This window comes from Grampus griseus, assembly GCF_964374135.1.
Source record: "Grampus griseus genome assembly, chromosome: 7".
NCBI lineage: Eukaryota > Metazoa > Chordata > Mammalia > Artiodactyla > Delphinidae > Grampus > Grampus griseus.
Genome location: NC_139001.1, coordinates 7,608,756 through 7,627,368, shown reverse-complemented (window position 1 = coordinate 7,627,368; position 18,613 = coordinate 7,608,756). Strand labels below are relative to the sequence as shown.

Genomic DNA, 18,613 nt, shown 5'->3' with positions numbered 1-18,613 from the left:
CACATTAGAAGACTCATCAGGTATAAAAACCAGCATTCAGCATGTCTTATAGCATAAGTTCTTCCTTGAGCAGCTGTTAAAATATCAAGGGCCACGCGGTTCTGTAGGACCGCTTTTTCCATCATAGAAACTTCAGAGTGATATTTGTCATAAGCAGTTATGCTCTGTGGCAGTTTCACTGGAGAATTTCCTTTAGTTTTGTTGCACATTAGCTAGTTAAGCTAGTTAAGAGTCTTTGATAAGGCTGCTGGGAATCTAAGAGTTTTCAGTTTTTAGAGGAATCAGGTAGAGAGAAAAAAATGTCTCAATCCTACCAACAAAGGTATAATTTACCAAGTTGTTGTAGGTTATAATTAGCTTAAGGGGAAAGGTTTCCTTGTATCTGGAAAACACAGATTAAAAGCCAGCACTATTTCTTTGGGAAAGATCCCCAGTGTTCTCCTTCCTTTTGCTGCAAGTAATAAATCCTTCCTTCCCCCGCTCTTCGGCTTGGTTGTGTCTTTTGGCTTGACACCCACCAAGAGGCGAACCCAGTTTTCGGGTAACAGGCCCAGTCCGGCCACAGTAGGAGAGGACACAGCGAGGTCTAAATGAAGCGTGTTGCTGACAGTGCTTCCGTCTTGTTACTTACTCTTTGATCCTACCACGGTCCTCCCTGTTCTTCTTTAAGAAGTGACCTGTGCTTCGCTCTTTCACCGTAGGCCTGGTGCAAGGAGCAGGCCCAGCAGGGGAGACCCCTGCTCGCTCCTCACCGCCGCTGCCTCTGCTCCCTGCATGACGTCACCAGCACCCTCCCATCACAGACATGTTGCCATCAGCCTCTCCGAGCTGTCTTCGAGCCCTGCCTCTTTCTGCCCAGTTTCTTTTCGGACACATTCCTCTTGGTACCTTTGCCTTTTTTCACCACTGGGCCTCCCCACCCTGGGGTGATTGCCTCGTGTCCACAGCTAAGAAGCGGCAGAAATCCGTGCACCCCGACCCTGGCCAACTCAACAGCCTGGTTTTGTTCCAGACAGGAAAATGTTTCTTTCTTCCTATTACGTTTTCCATTTGTTTGTTTATGTGTGTGTTTTTATTGAATTATAGTTGATTTACAATGTTGTGTTTCTGGTGTACAACAAAGTGGTTCAGCTGTATATATGTATATGTGTATATATGTATAGCTGAAAAACAATATATATATATTCTTTTTCATCACAGGTTATTATAAGATATTGAAGATAGTTCCCTGTGCTATACACTAGGACTTGTTATTTATCTGTTTTATGTATAGTAGTGTGTATCTGCTAATCCCAAACTCCTAATTTTTTTTTTTTTTTTTTTTTTTTGCGGTACGTGGGCCTCTCACTGTTGTGGCCTCTCCCGTTGCGGAGCACAGGCTCCGGAAGCGCAGGCTCAGCGGCCATGGCTCACGGGCCCAGCCGCTCCGCGGCATATGGGATCTTCCCGGACCGGGGCACGAACCCGCGTCCCCTGCATCGGCAGGCAGACTCTCAACCACTGCGCCACCAGGGAAGCCCCCAAACTTCTAATTTATCCCTCCCCCCTTTCCCCTTTGGTAACCACAAGTTTGTATTCTATGTCTGTGAGTCTGTTTCTGTTTTGTAAATAAGTTCATTTTCCTCATATGTTTTTTTGAACCAAATATTTTACGTACAGAAGCCCAGAGATGTTACAGAAGTGATTTTGCATCTAATTACTTAAAATTACAAATTAACCCGATTAGCAGTTTTTCGAACCAAATATTTCTTAATGAGACACTGGCATATTTTTTAGAAGATAAATTTTTAAATACATTTGAATGGAAATTAACTGTTTTCAAAGGATATGGTTTTCTCACAACTTTGTATCTATAAAATATAGAAAGTTGATATTATTTTGTTTACTTCACTATCTATTTCATGACCTTTGGCTGAAATATAATAAAAATAACACTAGATTTTGAGTCTGAGCTGATCCTGGCTGTCACTTAGGAGTTTGTATGACTTTTCACAAATCCCCAACCTTTTCTCTCAGCGTAAAATGCGCTGAGTAATGCCCTCCTCCCAGATGTGTTGGAGAGATTTTAAAGGTCGTAGGTATGAGAGTTCTGCCACCGAGCAGGGCCAGGTGCTTTGCAGTGTTGAGCCACTTCCTGTCCTACCTGCTACCGGAAAGTAGGTCTTGAGGTAGACAGTATTTGCTCGTTTCTAACCAGGCTTTTTTCCAGCCAGATGCCTTCCGTCGGTATTGGCAACATATTTAATCTGACGTTCCACGTAAGAGCGTCCTAGAGTATACGCAGGAAACTTGCCGCCTGCAGAAAGGGAGTGACCCAAATCCTGTGATTAAATGAAGGGAAGAGGAAGGACATGATTCTTCTTTGAAGGGTTCTGTTTATGAAGCTCCTCATGGCTTTTTTACTTTTTCCATGAAAAACTCTTTGTCCTTTTGTCTTCTGCCACTGGCCCTGGTTACGAACGGGGCGTTGATGTGAATCTAGTTTCCAAATTGGAAATTAATGAGGTGTTTCATCCAGAGAGGCCTTCCTCCTGTACTGTAAGGCACGCTGCCCCCAGAAACCAACACCCGCCCCCCGCCTGGCCCTGTTTGGGTCTCAGCTTTCCTGTTGCCCTTCTCTGGATAAGGCTGCGATGGGTATCCTTGCTGCCTCCCCACAGTGTGGTTTCTTGGCCTAAGAATTTTTTTAGTCCGTGTGTCAGATATGATTCCCAGAATCACTGGATTGTTTTGAAGCAGGATAGGTTCTGCTGCCCGACTGTCACTGGGCCAGGATGTTCTTTTTGGCGCTTCAGAGCTTCCACTTCAGCCCTTTGTATGTTCCAAAAGAAGGTACAGGGCTTCCCTAGTGGCGCAGTGGTTGGGAGTCCGCCTGCCAATGCAGGGGACATGGGTTTGAGTCCTAGTCTGGGAGGATCCCACATGCCGCGGAGCAACTGGGCCCGTGTGCCACAACTACTGAGCCTGCGCTCTAGAGCCCGTGAGCCACAACTACTGAGCCCGCATGCCACAACTACTGAAGCCTTTGCGCCCTAGAGCCCATGCTCCGCAGCAAGAGAGGCCATCACAATGAGAGGCCTGCGCACTGCAACAAAGAGTGGACCCCGCTCACCTCGACTAGAGAAAGCCTGCGCGCAGCAACAAAGACCCAACACTGCCAAAAATAAATTAATTAAAAAAAAAAAAGAAGGTACAGATTTTGTGGAATGCAGGCATTAAGGGAGGGGAGGCTCAAGTAAGGTGAAAGAGCTGTGGGGAGCTTCTCATCAGCGCGGAGTCTCAGATTTGCTGGTGTTCATGGGTGCTGTCGTTGACTGATAAGAAAACAAGCTGAAGGAGCAGAGGTGCCCGTTAGGAAAAAAAAGAGTAGCTCAAACTGACTGAGATAGTGCAGCCATTCTGTATTACTAGCAAGTTTTTTTTTTGGGAGGGGGGGTTGGTTGTTGTTTTTTGGCGGTATGCGGGCCTCTCACTGTTGTGGCCTCTCCCGTTGCAGAGCACAGGCTCCGGATGCGCAGGCTCAGCGGCCATGGCTCACGGGCCCGGCCGCTCCGTGGCATGTGGGATCTTCCCGGCCTGGGGCACGAACCTGTGTCCCCTGCATCGGCAGGCGGACTCTCAACCACTGTGCCACCAGGGAAGTCCCACTGCTAGCAAGTTTTGATGAGGAGTGCGAGACTTCTGATTTTGTCAAGTTACAGTTAATACATTTTAAGAACCCCTCAGGATGAAAAGTGGCCCCTGGTCAGGGCTCAGCCCTATAAATGAGGGTTCAGAGGGAGCAACAAAGCTGTTTAGAGCCGGATCCGTGGACTTCAGGGTGGCAGGGTATCTAGGAACCTCCTGGAACTTACTGCAAAATTTTGTTTGTAAATACTTCAGGGGAGAGGGCCTGGAGCTTTCACTAGCTTTTTAAAGCAGTTCTTGACCCAGCAGTTTGCATGAAAATGGATGCCCAGTCAGGGTGGTACGAGTCTCCCTGCCTGTGTGCGGTGGTTACCCTGTGTGAGTGCAGGGCTTACCTGTGTCTTCTAGGAAAAGAGGACACAGACCTCAAGAGGCCAGATACCCTATGAGCCGGATGCCTGAGGGAGTGTGTGAAAAAGGAGTGGAATCGAACAGAAAGGAACATTTTCCCAAGCTAAAGATGTGGACACAGAAGGAGGAGGATTGACTGACCAGGATTGGAATGAAATGGAGAAAAGCAAACAAGCTGACTCTCCAGGGGGAAGACTTTGCGACCACAAGAATGAATAGGTCGTGGCCCTGTCATCCTAGCAGAGGTTGGAGCAGCTCCATTAGTGGGGAGTTTTCAGGAAATGTGGGTGTGATGGAAGGACAAGCATGGCTGACCTTGAAAGGGGCTCTTCTGGAGGCCTGCACGCACTACTTCCCCACAGGACTGTTGGGCAGTCCCTAGAATTGCCTCTACCATTTCTCTCGCATTCAGCACACACAGACACCTCCTGAGAGCCAAATTCAGGACCCGCTTGCCATAGCAGAAGAGTCATGAGCACAGTATTTGAATTGCTTGTATTTTGAGATAGGAGTAGCTCTTGGAATAATCCAGAAAGTATAGTTTGAGGGTTTTTTTTTAAAGAAAGAAAGTCTGATATTACAGATTCAAGACTCTTCATAATAAGGCTCTTTGCACTGAACTAAAGAAAAATGTCAGTGGTCGCTACCATTCTCTTCCTGTGCTTCATGGCTGCCATTTCAAGAGTACTGGTTCTTCCTTCATTGGAAGGAGAGGGTATCAGAGGGGTCTCTCTAGCTATCCAGGGTAGGAGCTGTGTCCCCTAGAGGTTTGTGGTGTGAACAGCTGTGGGCTGGGCTCTCCCGTTCCCCACTGGAAACACCTATGGACCCTTCAGATGGTCTTTTTCGGGAAGTCTTGTCTCTGAAGTTGTGGCCACAGTGGTTTACTTGATGAAAAGGGTGTTGGCAAGCCCAGGGAGAAAGTTTCTGCGGCCGATTGGAGTTCCCTGCCTTCTCCCAAGCGCACTCTGCCCCTCAGCACATCTGGCTTTTCCCTGCTCGTGAATCACATTTCCCACAGCATTTATCTCTGACCTTCTCCGCTGTCTTCATGCCCTTGAACCCCACCCAGCCCCCTTCACTCTTTGTCCTACACTTTTCCAGAGATCGGGACCATCCACTGTGAGTGCTCTCACCTTCTCTCTTCTTCCCCTCGGGATCTCCTCCCCCGTCCCCTCCCCTTTTCTTCCTGCCCTCTCCAGGCCACTTTTCCTCTCTCCTGGATGGGTCGCCTTGGCACTACTTGGCAGTACTCCCTTTGCTCTCTCGCACCGCATCTTCTTTTTGTACTGGCTTCTTCCCCTGCCTGCAAACACGGCACAGGCCTCTGTCCTGCCTGCTCAACAACAGCCCTGTCCTACCGTCCTTCTGGAAGCGGTCACCCACACTCATTGCATTGCCTCTACTGCTGGACATTCACCTATCCTTTTTTTTAAAAAAAAAATAAGTTTATTTATTTATTTATTTATTGGCTGTGTTGGGTTTCCATTGCTGCGAGTGGCTTTCTCTAGTTGCGGCGAGCGGGGGCTACTCTTCATTGCAGTGCGCAGGCTTCTCATCGCAGTGGCTTCTCTGCTGCGGAGCATGGGCTCTAGGCACACGGGCTTCAGTAGCTGTGGCTCGCGGGCTCTAGAGCGCAGGCTCAGTAGTCATGGCGCACGAGCTTAGTTGCTCCGCGGCATGTGGGATCTTCCCAGACCAGGGCTCGAACCCGTGTCCCCTGCATTGGCAGCAGATTCCCAACCACCGTGCCACCAGGGAAGTCCCTCACCCATCCTTAACCCAGAGCGTCCCAAACTTTTTCCCATGATAACACACGCAGAAGATGTTGCTGTTTGAGTGGCACGTGGCATGTGTGTGCCAGGCTGAGGAAAGGCAGGGCTCTGGTTGCCCTGAGGACGAGAAGTGCTGTGGCAGCATCCCTGTAATCCATTCCCAGCACATGCCTGAGATCTTTGCAATTCGACCCTGTCCGCCGCCCCTCGCCATACTTTTCCCCCTAAAATAGCCTTCCTAAAGACCACCAGTAACTGAATGCTAAATGCAAAGACCTTTTCTTTGTTTCCGTCTTCGTTGACATCCAAGTGGCATTTGACATACACTAGTGGTTGAGCGCTCAGACTCTGGGGCGGGCCTGCCTGCGTTCAGTTCCTGGCTTTGCCGTTCTCTAGTGGTATGACCTTGGGCAGCTTATTTAATGTGTCTCTGCCTTGCTTTCCTCATTTGCAGAATGAGGATAATAAAATACCTACCTCCTAGGGTTGCCGTGTGAGTTAAATAGTTGCCGTACGGAAAGTGTGTAAGCGGTGCCTCTCTCGTCAGAAGTGCCGGGAGTGTCTGCTGTAACTTTTGAGTCCCCCTTCTCTGAGGCCCTTTCTCCTGTTTCTCCTAATATTGGACGCTCCCAGTCTTTCTCCTGGCTCTTTGAACTCCCTTGGTTTTTGTTTGTTTCCATTCTCCAGTTTCTCTTTTGGCTCCCCAAAATGGAGGAGGGCGTAGAGAATGCAGCCTCGACTCTCCTACTTACCTTCTTCCCTTCTTGGACCCTCTGGTCGATGATGCCAGCTCCCACCTTCAGCCCAGTCATTGCCCCAGGCCCCGAGTGCCTGCTGCAGATCGCCCTCTGGATCTCCTCCCTGCACCTCAGACCCAGGAGTCCCCAAAATATTTGAATGTTTTATTTTTGTTTTAAAAGTAATAAATGTTCATTATAGAGAATACAGACACATTGAAAGGATTAAACATCTTTAATCCCACCACTCAGCAAGCACCACTGCTGAAAGGCTCTCCAGCTGGGCTGCGTTTCCCCCAGGGAACATGTGGCAATGTCTGAGACATTTTTGGTTTTCATCTCGGGTTTGGGGGAGGTGCTACCGGCATTTAGTGGGTGGAGTCCAAGGATGCCTGAGCATTTTGCAGAGCACAGGAGAGAATTAGCCCAGTAGTGCCAGGGCTGAGAAACCCTGTTCTGGACCTTTGTCTCTACATAAATGCTCCAAATAGAGCAAACTGGAATTGGTTTTCTCTCTGCCTCCGTCCTGCTTTGCACCTGTGTTCTCTGTTTCTGTCCATGACCGCACCTTCTCTTTCAGCCCCCATCAGGTCCAGTAAGATTCCCCACCTGTCACATCTTCGGCGTCCATCCCTTCTTCTCCCTTCCAGTTTGGCATTGATGGCCACTCTCCCAACTCATGAAAAAGCCTCCAGCAGGCCCTTCGCCTCAAGCCTCCTGCTCGGCCTCGCCCGTGCCTCCCGTGTGCTTAGAGGCCGCTCGTCGACTTCCACCGCCTGCAGAGTCCGTGCCCTGAGCTCCCTAAGGGCAGTAGCTCCCCATATGACTGCTCTTCGTACCCCGCCAGAACCAAGTGGCGCTCTGAGCACAAAGCCGGCGCTCAGTGGATCTGTAGAATCTGTACGAATGAATGGTTGCGTGAAAGAAAAAGCCGAAAAACATTCTCCCTCACAACCTGTCCGTCTTTGCAGATCCTCAGTGAATGGTTTGGCCAGACTGTCATCCGCTCCTGCACCAAACTGAGCTATGAACATGCACAGAGCATGATTGAAGGCCCCACTAGGAAGATCCCCGAGGAGGAGCTGCCCCCCGTCTCCCCGGAGCACACCAGTGAGGAAGTGCACTGGGCTGTTTTGAACCTCCACCGTATCGCAAAGGAGTTACGCCAACAGCGGTTCGTGGACGGCGCACTTCGTTTGGATCAGGTCAGTCGCTGCTTTTTTGTCAACAACCAGCAGGTTTGACTTCGGCCAGAACCTAGTGTGTGTGAGGTTTCGCGTGGCAGTCCTGGGCTCCCCCCTCCTCCTTTCCTCAATCACTGCGCTGAAATAGTGTCCTCTGAGGCAGGCAGGAACCACCCCCCACCTGCCCTGCCAACTCCACAGGCACCCAGGGCCTGATGACATGAGCCAAGGCGAAAGCGTGGTGTCTGTCTGGGTGGCTCCGTGACCAGAACTCCCATCTGGTCTTCCTGGTGAGGCTGGATCCAGTACTTGATCCTCACCCAGTTTCCATCTCACATCCCTCTTACGGGAGTTGGGAACAGGAATCATGGAAGTGTAGAAAGCAGTTGACCAATATCTGATTGTTAGGCTTTAAAACAAAAGTGTTTCTTCTTATCCCTTGTCTTCCAAAAAGATTTATATGTTTACAAATATCTGGATTAATATCTGAAAAAGCAGAGAACTGAGGAGACTGTAGAACGTTGGCTGTTGAAGAAAGCAATGGCCCGGAATAGTATCGATTGCTCTTGAGTACCACGGGCATGCTGACGGCCCTCTGGGACTCAGACAGCTGCCACTCAGACCTGGTCGACTTCCACGTCTGAGAGTTGGTAATTCTTAAGATCCAGCAATTCCTTCCTCATTACTTGCCAGTACGTTACAGAGTAGAGCCTTTGTTCCATATCGTGCAGCCTTTTTCTTCTCATTTATATTTCTTACCCGAGCCCCAGAGAACTCGCTCTCCTCCCCTGGTCTCTGTACGCTGTGGGAAGTCTCTGGGAGTTTGGAAAATGAGTTGGGCCACACGATTGGCTGAGGGAGCCGTTCGTCAGACCATTGGCAGAGCGCAGCCTCGCAGAGACTTCTTTCTCTGAGCCTTTCAGCTTGGAGAGATCTCAAAGTAGAGTAGTTTATCAGAAATTATGATGAATTATGAGTAGCTTATCAGTAGTTTAACAGCCTTGTTTTAAAACTTTCTAATTGAAGATTTCATTGCGTCCTACTTTTTGTGGTAAACTTACACAAATGCTTCTCAGAAGGCATGGCAAACAGTTGCTGCTCTGGGCCTACGAATAAGTTAGCGGCTCTTGGGACAAATGGATCATCTGTTCTGCCTGTGCTTGGAGGAGTCAAGGCATCTTCTGGAACCCTCATGCCCCTCCTTCCCTTTCCTGGGCTCAGGTAGCCTGAGCAGACCTGCCTGCTCGAGAATGCCACTTGGGAGACAGTAGGCAGAGCGGCTGCTGAAGGAGATGGCAGAGCCAGTGGAAGAGGCGTCACGGGCATGGAAGAGGATGGAGGATCTCCTCTCCTTCCTTTAGTGAGATCATCCTTTGGGGCGTGAAGCTCATTCTCACTTACCAGCGGCTGCCTGGTTGTAAATCCAAGGACGTTTCTCAGTGTTTGCTTCCTGGACTTCTGTCCTGCCTTTGGCCCAGGAGAGAAGCAGAGAAGCAGACTGGTTCTCTGCTTCTCTTCATACATCTCTAGTCATGTCCTGCTGGTCCCTTTGCTGGAGCCTCTTCCTCTGCTCACCTCTTTACGGTTGGCATTCCCTGGAGTCTACCCCACCCTCTTTTTCTCTATCCACACTGTCTCCCTGAATGAATTCCTGTGTTCTTATGATTTTAATTACCAGTTAGATGCTGATAACACCAAAATTAGTTTCTCCGGCCCTGCCCTTCTTCCCAGGCACTGCACAGGCCTCTCCACCTGCGTCCCTGGACTCCTCACCTGGCTGCCCCACGGTCCTCTCAGCCAGTGCTCGCCGCACCTTCTGCCCGACACAGTGAGCAGTGCCCACGGTGTGCTGCACGTGCTGGCTGTGCTCCCTTCCACCAGGCGTTGTGTGTATCAAGGGTCAGCCCTCTTTATTCCCATCCTGCTACACCAGTTGTACACGTTGTTATAAGTATGCAGTTTAACTGAATATTAGGTAAACTGATCAAGTAAGAACATTTTTAAAAGCTGGTGTTTCTGTGAAAACTAAGTTAAATTGTTTGGAAACACTCGATGAAGAAGAATCTCCGAAAGTTCTGCCGTTTGGGTGTGACAACTATAGAAGAGTGGGGAGAAGACCATAAAATTCAGGAGGGGGCTCCCCTGGTGGCGCAGTGGCTGAGAGTCCGCCTGCCGATGCAGGGGACGCGGGTTCGTGCCCCGGTCCAGGAAGATCCCACATGCTGCGGAGCGGCTGGGCCCGTGAGCCATGGCCGCTGAGCCTGCGCGTCCGGAGCCTGTTGCTCCGCAACGGGAGAGGCCCCAACAGTGAGAGGCCCGCGTATCGCAAAAAAAAAAAAAAAAAAAATTCAGGAGGAATTCTGTACTGAGATTGCTTTACAGATGTCTAAGCTCTCACTCTCTTTTAATGAAACAAAAACTATAAATTATACATGATGAGTTACGAGTAGTTTATCAGAAAAAAGTATGTAGAAATCCAATTAGCATACCTTTTCAAAAAGCTTTACATTTTTTCTGAAAGTGAATGAATGTAGATTTATATAAATTAAGTAAAACAAATGTTTAGTTATGTATGTATCTCTTCTGTATGATTCCCCTCTTTAGCCAGCTTCTGGAAAAACTAACCCACCACTGCTTCAGGCACATCAAATGAGAGGGTTCTGCTATACCGTTTTAGAAACCTTTCCCCATCAGATTGTTATAAAATTGAATTGAATTAAATATGTTAAATACGCTAAACACTGTAAGAGACCATCAGCAATCTCAGCTCGCATTAGGAGGGGTGTGGTAGTCAGTCAGGGTGGAAGAATGATCACAGTTTCAAGTTGATACTGATCTGTTGGCATGTCTTAGAGTCAGAATTTTATTGCTGAAAATAACTTTTTAATTAATTTTTATTGGAGTGTAGTTGATTTACAGTGTTTTCTTTCTGCTGTACAGCAAAGTGAATCAGTTATACGTATGCATATATCCACTCTTAGATTCTTTTCCCATAGAGCCCATTACAGAGTATTGAGTAGAGTTCCCTGTGCTATACAGTAGGTCCTTATTAGTTATCTATTTTATAGTATATAGTAGTGTGTATATGTCAATCCCAATGAAAATAACTTTAGATACCTGTATTTCATCAGCCCTCTCAATTTATAGATTAGAAGCTGAAGTCCCCAAAGGTTAGATGAGTTGCTTATATGCAAGAAACCCAGATAGCCCACTCTTTGTTCGCTTTTCCTCCATTTACACCATGCTGACTTGAGAGAGAAAAGTTTTACTTCAAAGTGAGAAAAAAACCCCTTCAAGTCCTAATTAGGTTCCAGTTAATTAAGGTTTGAAAATAATGGAATTGCATCCTTGGAGCTGATTCCTTGGTTCCCCAGAAAACAAGTGTGTGGACCACAGCTTTAGAAGGAGCACATCGATCTCCCGTAGCGAGGAACACTGGCAAGATCCTTTATAAACCAGCTAAACGGCCCCATTCAGCCGTCCCTGCGTTTGTTCTCCCGTGCCTACTGCCTGCGTTTGCCCTCGCGAAAACCCACTTCTCCTCAGTGCTTCTGGCATAGCCTGCTGTTTGGAGTTGCTCTCTGATGCTTTGTTTGCCCCAGTTCACTGTGTCCTCGTTTTTGGTGGCAGTCCTAAAAAAATATGTCCTCCTACACCAGCCTCAGTTAGAGAGGGTCCATGAGAGGCCTCCGTGAGAGGGGACAACATCTGTGTCACGCTGTACGCCCTTGAACGCAGAATAAACCTGCTAAGCCAGCAGTTTTGCCTTTCCAAGAAATCAGTTTACTGTGATGATCTCCAGAATGAGTGAGGTGGAGGACACCAGCGTGGGGCCTATTTGTCAGGTCGAGGACAGACTGGTTTGGAGGTCACAGTAACCGCAGAAACGCAGAGCAGCTCGGTCACTGGGTGATTGCAGGCAACAGCTTAGGCCAGAGCTGCCTGGCCCATGTCTGAGACAGTGCACCCTCAGGCCGCAGGGCCACCTGAGCTGGCTCCAGTCCCCTGGGACCACCTGCCTGCAGTCCTGTGTGCTTACCCAGCGTATGCTCAAATATTAGCAAGTTCTGTATGTACTGTGGTGTGAAACAGACTGCGAAGCACTGCCTTCGAGGTTGGTTGGACTACTCCAAGCATCTTTTTTACCTAGAGGGCGAACCTAGTTCTAAGAGGTCCTAGCTCAGTGAAATGATGCGCCTTTGCTTCGCTGCCCCGGAAGTCAGTGCAGGTGCCGAGTGCATTCTATGTGCTTTTTGGTTGGGTGAGTTGAATAATATCCCTTGTTTTCTGCTGCCATGTTAAATCTAGAATTGAACGCAGGTGCTTGTGTTATTTTATTGATTTATAACACGTCACTCCTGTTTCTTAAAAGGAGACTCCCATAAAGGGAGTCCCAGACTTTTCTGTGTTTGTAGTAAAAGTAATCATAATGGCTTATAATGATATGCAAATCTTGAGCTTTGGGGAAGGGGAGCCGTGAGAGGCCTCCACCCCCTGCTCTGGTTGCCGGGGGCGGGGGTGGGGGGTGCGCAAGCTCCCTGGCACTTCTGTTTGTGCACACCTGGTAGCCTGCTCCCACCTAGGGGTGGAGATGACCCTGCCTGACTCTGACATGATAGGATGACGCTGACATGATAGAATGCCTCCTTTTGGAGTTCTGTGCCTGGGCCGTTGCCTTCAGAAGGGATAGCAAGGGAGGATAGTGGGGTGCTAAATAGAGCCCCCAAACAAAAACTTCTTAAGCAATATTGACTGTTTTCAGGAAACTACACCTACAGCTTTCTGGCGCTTTCTCTCCAGACCGACCTTGCTCAGTCAGGTGATAGCGCTTAGAGGCCACTCTGTGTGAGGGCTTCTGGAGAAACAAGCATGACTGCAGGAAACTGTGCCACTTCTGGGGTCCCCGGCGGGTGGTCAGAGGATGTGAATGACTCCTGCTGAGCCGTTGACTTTCTGAATTTAGAGCAAGTTATAGTGAAGAAAATCTGGTGTTTCCATAGAACTAAAGGAGCCTTTACTAAATTCTCAGCTTCATCTTATATGATTCCCACCTGGCACAGTTCTGAAGCCCAAACCTCAGGCAGTTTCTTTGAGTGGACTTGATCGTAAAGGTAAACTTATTGGTGGAAACAATTTTTAGATACCTTGGGACCCAAGCTGCTGTGGAAGGCTCTTATGGATGACCTTGGCCTAGCCCAGCCTTTTAAGTAAGGGCTCGGCAGACTTTCTGCAAAGGGCCAGCTAGCAGATATTTTAGGCTTTGTAGGCCGTCTGGTCTCTGTCTCAACTACTCAACCCTGCTGTTGTAGTGTGAAAGCAGCCGGGGACAAACAAATGAGTGTGGCTGTGTCCAGTACAACTTTATGGACACTGAAATCTGAATTTCATATAATTTTCATGTCACAAAACAGTATTCTTCCTCTGATTATTTGTGAATCATTTAAAAATATAAAAACTGTTCCTAGCTTGTGAGCCATACAGAAAGTAGGTGGTAGGCCACATTTGACCTGTGGTCTGTAGTATGCTGACCCTGCTTAAATGAAATCCAGCTCTCTTACCCAGTCAGCTTTTAGCAGCCCTTCACCACTGCACTGGGGAGTTGGGCTGCTAATAGAGAACACTTGCGCTGAGTTACCTCTCAGGATAGTTTCACGCAATTAAGTAAAGTATTCCTTTGATTAGTATCATGCTTAGCAGGTCCAGTTGGAGGCTAGAAGTAAAGGAATGAATCCATTTAGCACCAGTTCCCTTACCCTATTTACAGTCAGGTAGCTTTAATTAGCCTGAAGCAAGAAGAGCAGTGGTTCTTAATTTCCCACCTCTGCAAGCTCAGCAGCCTCTTCACAGTCAGATCTCATCCCATCCACCCCGCCTTCCTGAGCCCACCTGCAGAGACACTGGCTCTGCCATCTGGTAGGATGCCGAAGGTGGGAAGACAGCCATTGCAAAACTTGACTCACAGAAAGCTGTATGGCGTTTCTCCCCCCACATCCCCGACCCCTGCTGCTGTATGTAGCAACGTGTTTTGTTGGATCGTGCATTTAAAAATATAGTTAAGTATGTTTCTGTTCCTTATCTACAATGCAGTTATTTTTAAGAAATGAGCATTCCAGCTCTCTGCTGTTTTAATTTTTGTACAGTGTGATAGTTGGTGCAAGGTAAGAAGGATGGGCATAATCATCCTATCTGGCTCTTCCTTGATCTTATTATTTATGTCATCACTTGAGCACAAGAGTAAGCTACTGATCAGGCGGTTGGATATGTTTGTAGACTTGGTCTCTATTTTCTTAGTCATAGAGTCCTCCCTTCAGCAGCATGTCTTCAGAAAGCATTTATTGGGTACAGAAAGCAAGTATGTGGTAGGTGCTGGAAATGAACAGTCCCCGTCCTTAAGTTTATAGTGTAGTGAAGGAGCCGGCAGACCACACAGAAAACGTTAAGTGCTGCGACAGAGCTGTCGCAGAGTGTGGTGAGACTGCATTGGAGAGGCTGGGCCCAGTCTCGGGATCAGGGAAGACTTCCCAGCAGGGGCGGTGTGTACACCAAGGCCTTTAAAAGACTTGAGGGGCTAGCCAGGCTCCGAATGCACGGGGTGGGGCACTTCATGCAAACTGCTGGCGCAGGCGTGGCAGGGGCGAGGGGTGGCGCCTTTGGGCAGCATCGCATTGCTCCAGGTCGTGTGATGTGGCCTGCGAAGAGAGAGCAGCTCGAGGAGGGAGCAGGGACCAGGCCGTGAAGTCTGCAGGAGCGGGCTCGGGGAGCCACGGGACGATTTCAGATACAGAAGGGACGTGATCAGAACTGTGTTCTAGAAAGAGCTTACTGGCTGTAGTATGGAGAGTAGACTGAAAGAAGAAAGTAAAGGAAGCTTATATTCCAAGAGAGAAATGACAAGGGCCCAACCTGAGATCGAGCCCCTGGGGAGAGAGAAAATCACAGATCCAAGCGAGGAAGGAGTATCGGCAAGCCTTGACAAATGGACTGTCCTGATTAGATGTGGAAGGAGGGGGCGGGCGGTGAGGGAGGAGATTTGAATCAGGGGGTCCGGCTTCAGGTTCAGGCATTGTGCATTGATGCAGTACCATGGACTGACCAGGAAATACCTTAGGATAGGAGAGCTGAGAAGAAAGCAGATGACTTCCACTGAGGGTCTGTTGCGTTTGAGGGGCCAGCTGGAGACAGAACAGGTCGAGATGTGGAATAAGCATGTGGGCATAGAGGTCTGGAGGTCAGTCAGGAGGGCTCACCTAGAGGTAGCCATTTGGGAGCCAGCAGCCTCAAAATGGTCCTTAAGCTGCAGAGAAATGAGCTGTAGTGGGGAGGCATGTGGCACCAGACGCACAGGAGGGCGAGAAACACTTCCTCCTGCTCTGTTCTTAGTTCCTCCACTCTGTTCTTAGTTAGGCCCCTTTGGTCCCCACTTTTTCCTTAGAAAGGAAGCTTTAAATCAGGTTATGAAAGCGAAAGTATATTCTTGTTAATATTTGGGTATATTGTGATTTCTTATGAATTTCCCACTTCAGGTAGGAGGGAGGAGTGGTTAGCGTAGCATACATGTAGTTTTTATATTCTGCATTTTAATATTACATAAGTTTTTCCCCATGTCATTCAAAATTCTTCTAAAACCTTATAATGCCTATGTAATATTCCATCATACGAATATGCTCTTAAACACTTAACCTTGCCCCAATTGTGGATTTTTAGTTTCTGATTTTTTGATACTATAAATAATGCCGTGGCCATCTATGTTCATAAATCTTTATTGTGATCTCTGGTTATTTCTTTAGGACAGTCCTGGAACTGTGCCGATGGGGTCAGAAATATAGACATATTTAAGAATTTTGAAACATTGCCACATTCCCTTCCAGAAAGATCACAGCAGTTTATCCTCTTTCCAGTAGCCTGTGAATAAGGGCACCTATGATGGAAATACCTGTCAGGAGTTCTCTGGCTACATGGAGGGGGTGGGGGTGGGGGTTGGTCTCTCTCTCTCACTCTCTCTCTCTGAGTCAGACTAGGTCTCCTGAAATGTCCCAGTGACTGTGGTCTTGGATTTCATCTTTCCTATTGTTCAGTGTGTTACAGCATAGACTCTTCCTATTTGCATTAGCCATTATTAAAAAAAATACTCATAAGGGTCCTAGACTGTAAAATGGTAAGAGAGGCGGTTCAGAGCTTCTTCCTAAACTCGGTAAAGTCGAGACTGGAGAGTGGTCGCCTGCCCCAAACAAAGTCCTTCTTTCTACTCCTTAGACTCAATAAGAAACCCATCCTATTTGAAATGGTGCTGAGAACTATCGTTGCAGTCTCAGGTCCTTGGAGAACATTTGTAACCTCACTAACCTTTTTTGTTGCTCTCACGTCCTGTGTGTAGCTGTCACACGTTGTTTGGGTTGGCCTGACATGAAGAATTAAAAGGAAATCCAACTGAATTAAGACTAAAGAGGACAGAGCTGCTCTGTGTCATCTCTGCCACCATAAGAATTGCTGCACTTCTCTTTAAGGTAGTGGTAAACAGTACAGGAAGGCTTTTACTAGAAGTTCAGAGCTTCTGGTTAAATGTTGACAGGCAGCGCATCACGTCAGCCATGGAGATAGTTCTAGAATCAGGGAGGCTTAAAGAGTAATTATCACCCTGTCAGAATTTTCCCCTTTTTCCCAGTTACCAGTTTCATTATTATGAGCAAGATTTTCATCTTCATCTGTTCGTCTCATTTATACATATACCCGCAGCCAAGAGTCTGTGCTCTTTTGAGCCCTTCAGCCCCCAGGCTGTCTAGGATGGCTCTGGGGCGCAGTGGAGCAGCTGAGGAGGGAACCGCCACCGCCTCCAGCTTTCAGGGAACGTGGGGCACAGGACTCCCCAGTCAGAGGGTATTGAAATCTTTCCCTTGAAGGAGAGATTGGTTTAGTAATCACACTAATTTCCTATGGAACCAGAGCAAACAATCCACATTTATGCATCCCAAGGCGTGGACAAGAGACAGCCTTGAAAACCTGACCTAGTTGTGTATAAGTAGCGCTAATTACACCCACTTATGTGAGTTGGTAACTGTTTGTGGCTTGTTAGCGTACGCATAAAAACCAACCTGTATCATTAAGTGTCGGAGTAACTCTGCTGAGCAGCTTGTTATTATAACCCTAAACTTTTCATGTGCTCACTCTTCCTTTAGGCATGTCACATAGTCAATTACTCATAATTTTCAAAAATTGGAAGGAATACAGGTAGTATTATTCTGGAAGTTGTTAAAAATACAGACTCAGACATGATTTCCGGCTCTCACTGGACAGATATTTCTTGAGTTCCTATCGTGTTACAAGTACTACTACTCATAGTTCTATGAAGGAGCCTTAGGCAGTGGAAGACAGACTTTCCACCCTAAAGTTGCTTAGTGAATTTGTGAAGAACTCTGTGTACTTACAAGAAACTTCAGTAAGATAAAAGCAAGGGCATAGTGAGTTGACACAGGGCTAAAGGAATACCCAACCTGATGGTTCTTAGGTAGATGGGACTAGTGAAAGAAGGCTGCTTGGGAAGGGAAGCCCTGAATCACATGGTAAACAAAGTGAAGGACATGATTGGTGAAGAGCTGAGGGTCACCGATTGCCCACCCTGTTGAGATTTAAGGTCGTGTTCCATCACACTCCTGTCCCTTCTGAGTTCTGAACCACTGAGAAATAGACACACAAGTCAGACCGAGATCAAAAGATTCCATCTATTACTGATAAAGTTTGGATTAGAGAAGGCAGCTTGAGCCAGTTCGAGCATTTGGAACAGCCCAGAAGTTGATGCTGTAAAAAGAAACTCTGATTGTGGGGTGATTAGAGGGGGCAGAAAGTAGCCAGAGGCAGAGAGGGGAACGTGCCCTCTACCCGACTGGGGGCCGGGGATACCGGGCACCGAGTCCTAGCGTGGCCTTCGCTACTAGGTGCCCTCCAGTGCAGTGGCTGCCAGTGAGGACCAGTAGCTGATGCCCTTGGTCAGAATGGCCAGAATATATCCTCAGCAGAGCTCTGAAGACTGCTTTTTATATAACTTTAGCGAGTAAGCATGGCTCCCACTCCACCCCTAGAAGCTTTTCACTTGCCTTCCGGTTCTTTCTGCTTGCCTATTATCCAGGCTCATTTCTTATAGAACGGAAAATCTCTACCCCCACCACTGTAAACCTTTCTTAGTTTCCAGGAAGCTGAAGACTGAAACTGAATCCTGCTGCAGAGAAGCTTGCACTGGCCAGCGCATCCATCCCGCCTCCCGCTTAGGGCTCCCAGAGCACTTTGTTTATACGTGTCACCTGTCTTGATCACGTTTTCATGTTGCCTGGTCATTTTCCATTTGCTTCCCTGTCTCCTTCCCTAAAGCTGTAAGTTCCCTAAGGGTAAGGACAGCATCTGTTCACCTTTATATCTCCAGCCCCTGCCCAGTGCTTGTTGTTAAGGGTGTTTCAAGGTCTCTAAGCATCTCTGTACATATTGGTCTTTTTAAAAAGACGATGGGGCAGTTGTGATCTGGGAGAAGGACTGTAGCTCTAGAAGAGAGGTGTGCTTATGTAAGAGAATTAAATGCTTATTATGAATCAGAGAGGTTTCCTCCTCTTTTGAATGAAAGGGTTGGGTGTTTGATTACTTGCCAGGGCATACAGGGTGTAGGACAGGGTGTAATGAGGGCTTTCTCAAGGTGGAGCTGCCTGGACAGGTGTGAGGAGCCGGGAAGCTTTAGCACCCCAGGGGGCTGGCAGTGCTTCTGAGGCTTCCTGAGCACTTCTGTGTTCACCTCTGTATCCTCAGACCAAGCTGTGCCCCTCAGGGAGCCCGGCAAAAGAGGCTCTCTGGGGGAAGGCAAAGAGACCCCCAGTGTGCCCCCCTGGAAAGGGAGATGCTC

The 18,613-nt window shown here is 48.0% G+C and overlaps 1 protein-coding gene across 4 annotated transcripts in view; it reads left to right on the top strand.

Annotated features, from left to right (window-relative positions):
* DIS3L2 (DIS3 like 3'-5' exoribonuclease 2) overlaps positions 1–18,613 on the top strand; it is a 374,067-nt gene that overhangs the window by 290,015 nt on the left and 65,439 nt on the right. For all 4 annotated transcript variants that reach the window (XM_082658674.1, XM_082658675.1, XM_082658676.1 and 1 more), the window contains exon 13: positions 7,522–7,755. In XM_082658674.1, the coding sequence (XP_082514800.1) occupies positions 7,522–7,755 (234 nt within the window). The remainder of the gene's footprint in view (positions 1–7,521; positions 7,756–18,613) is intronic.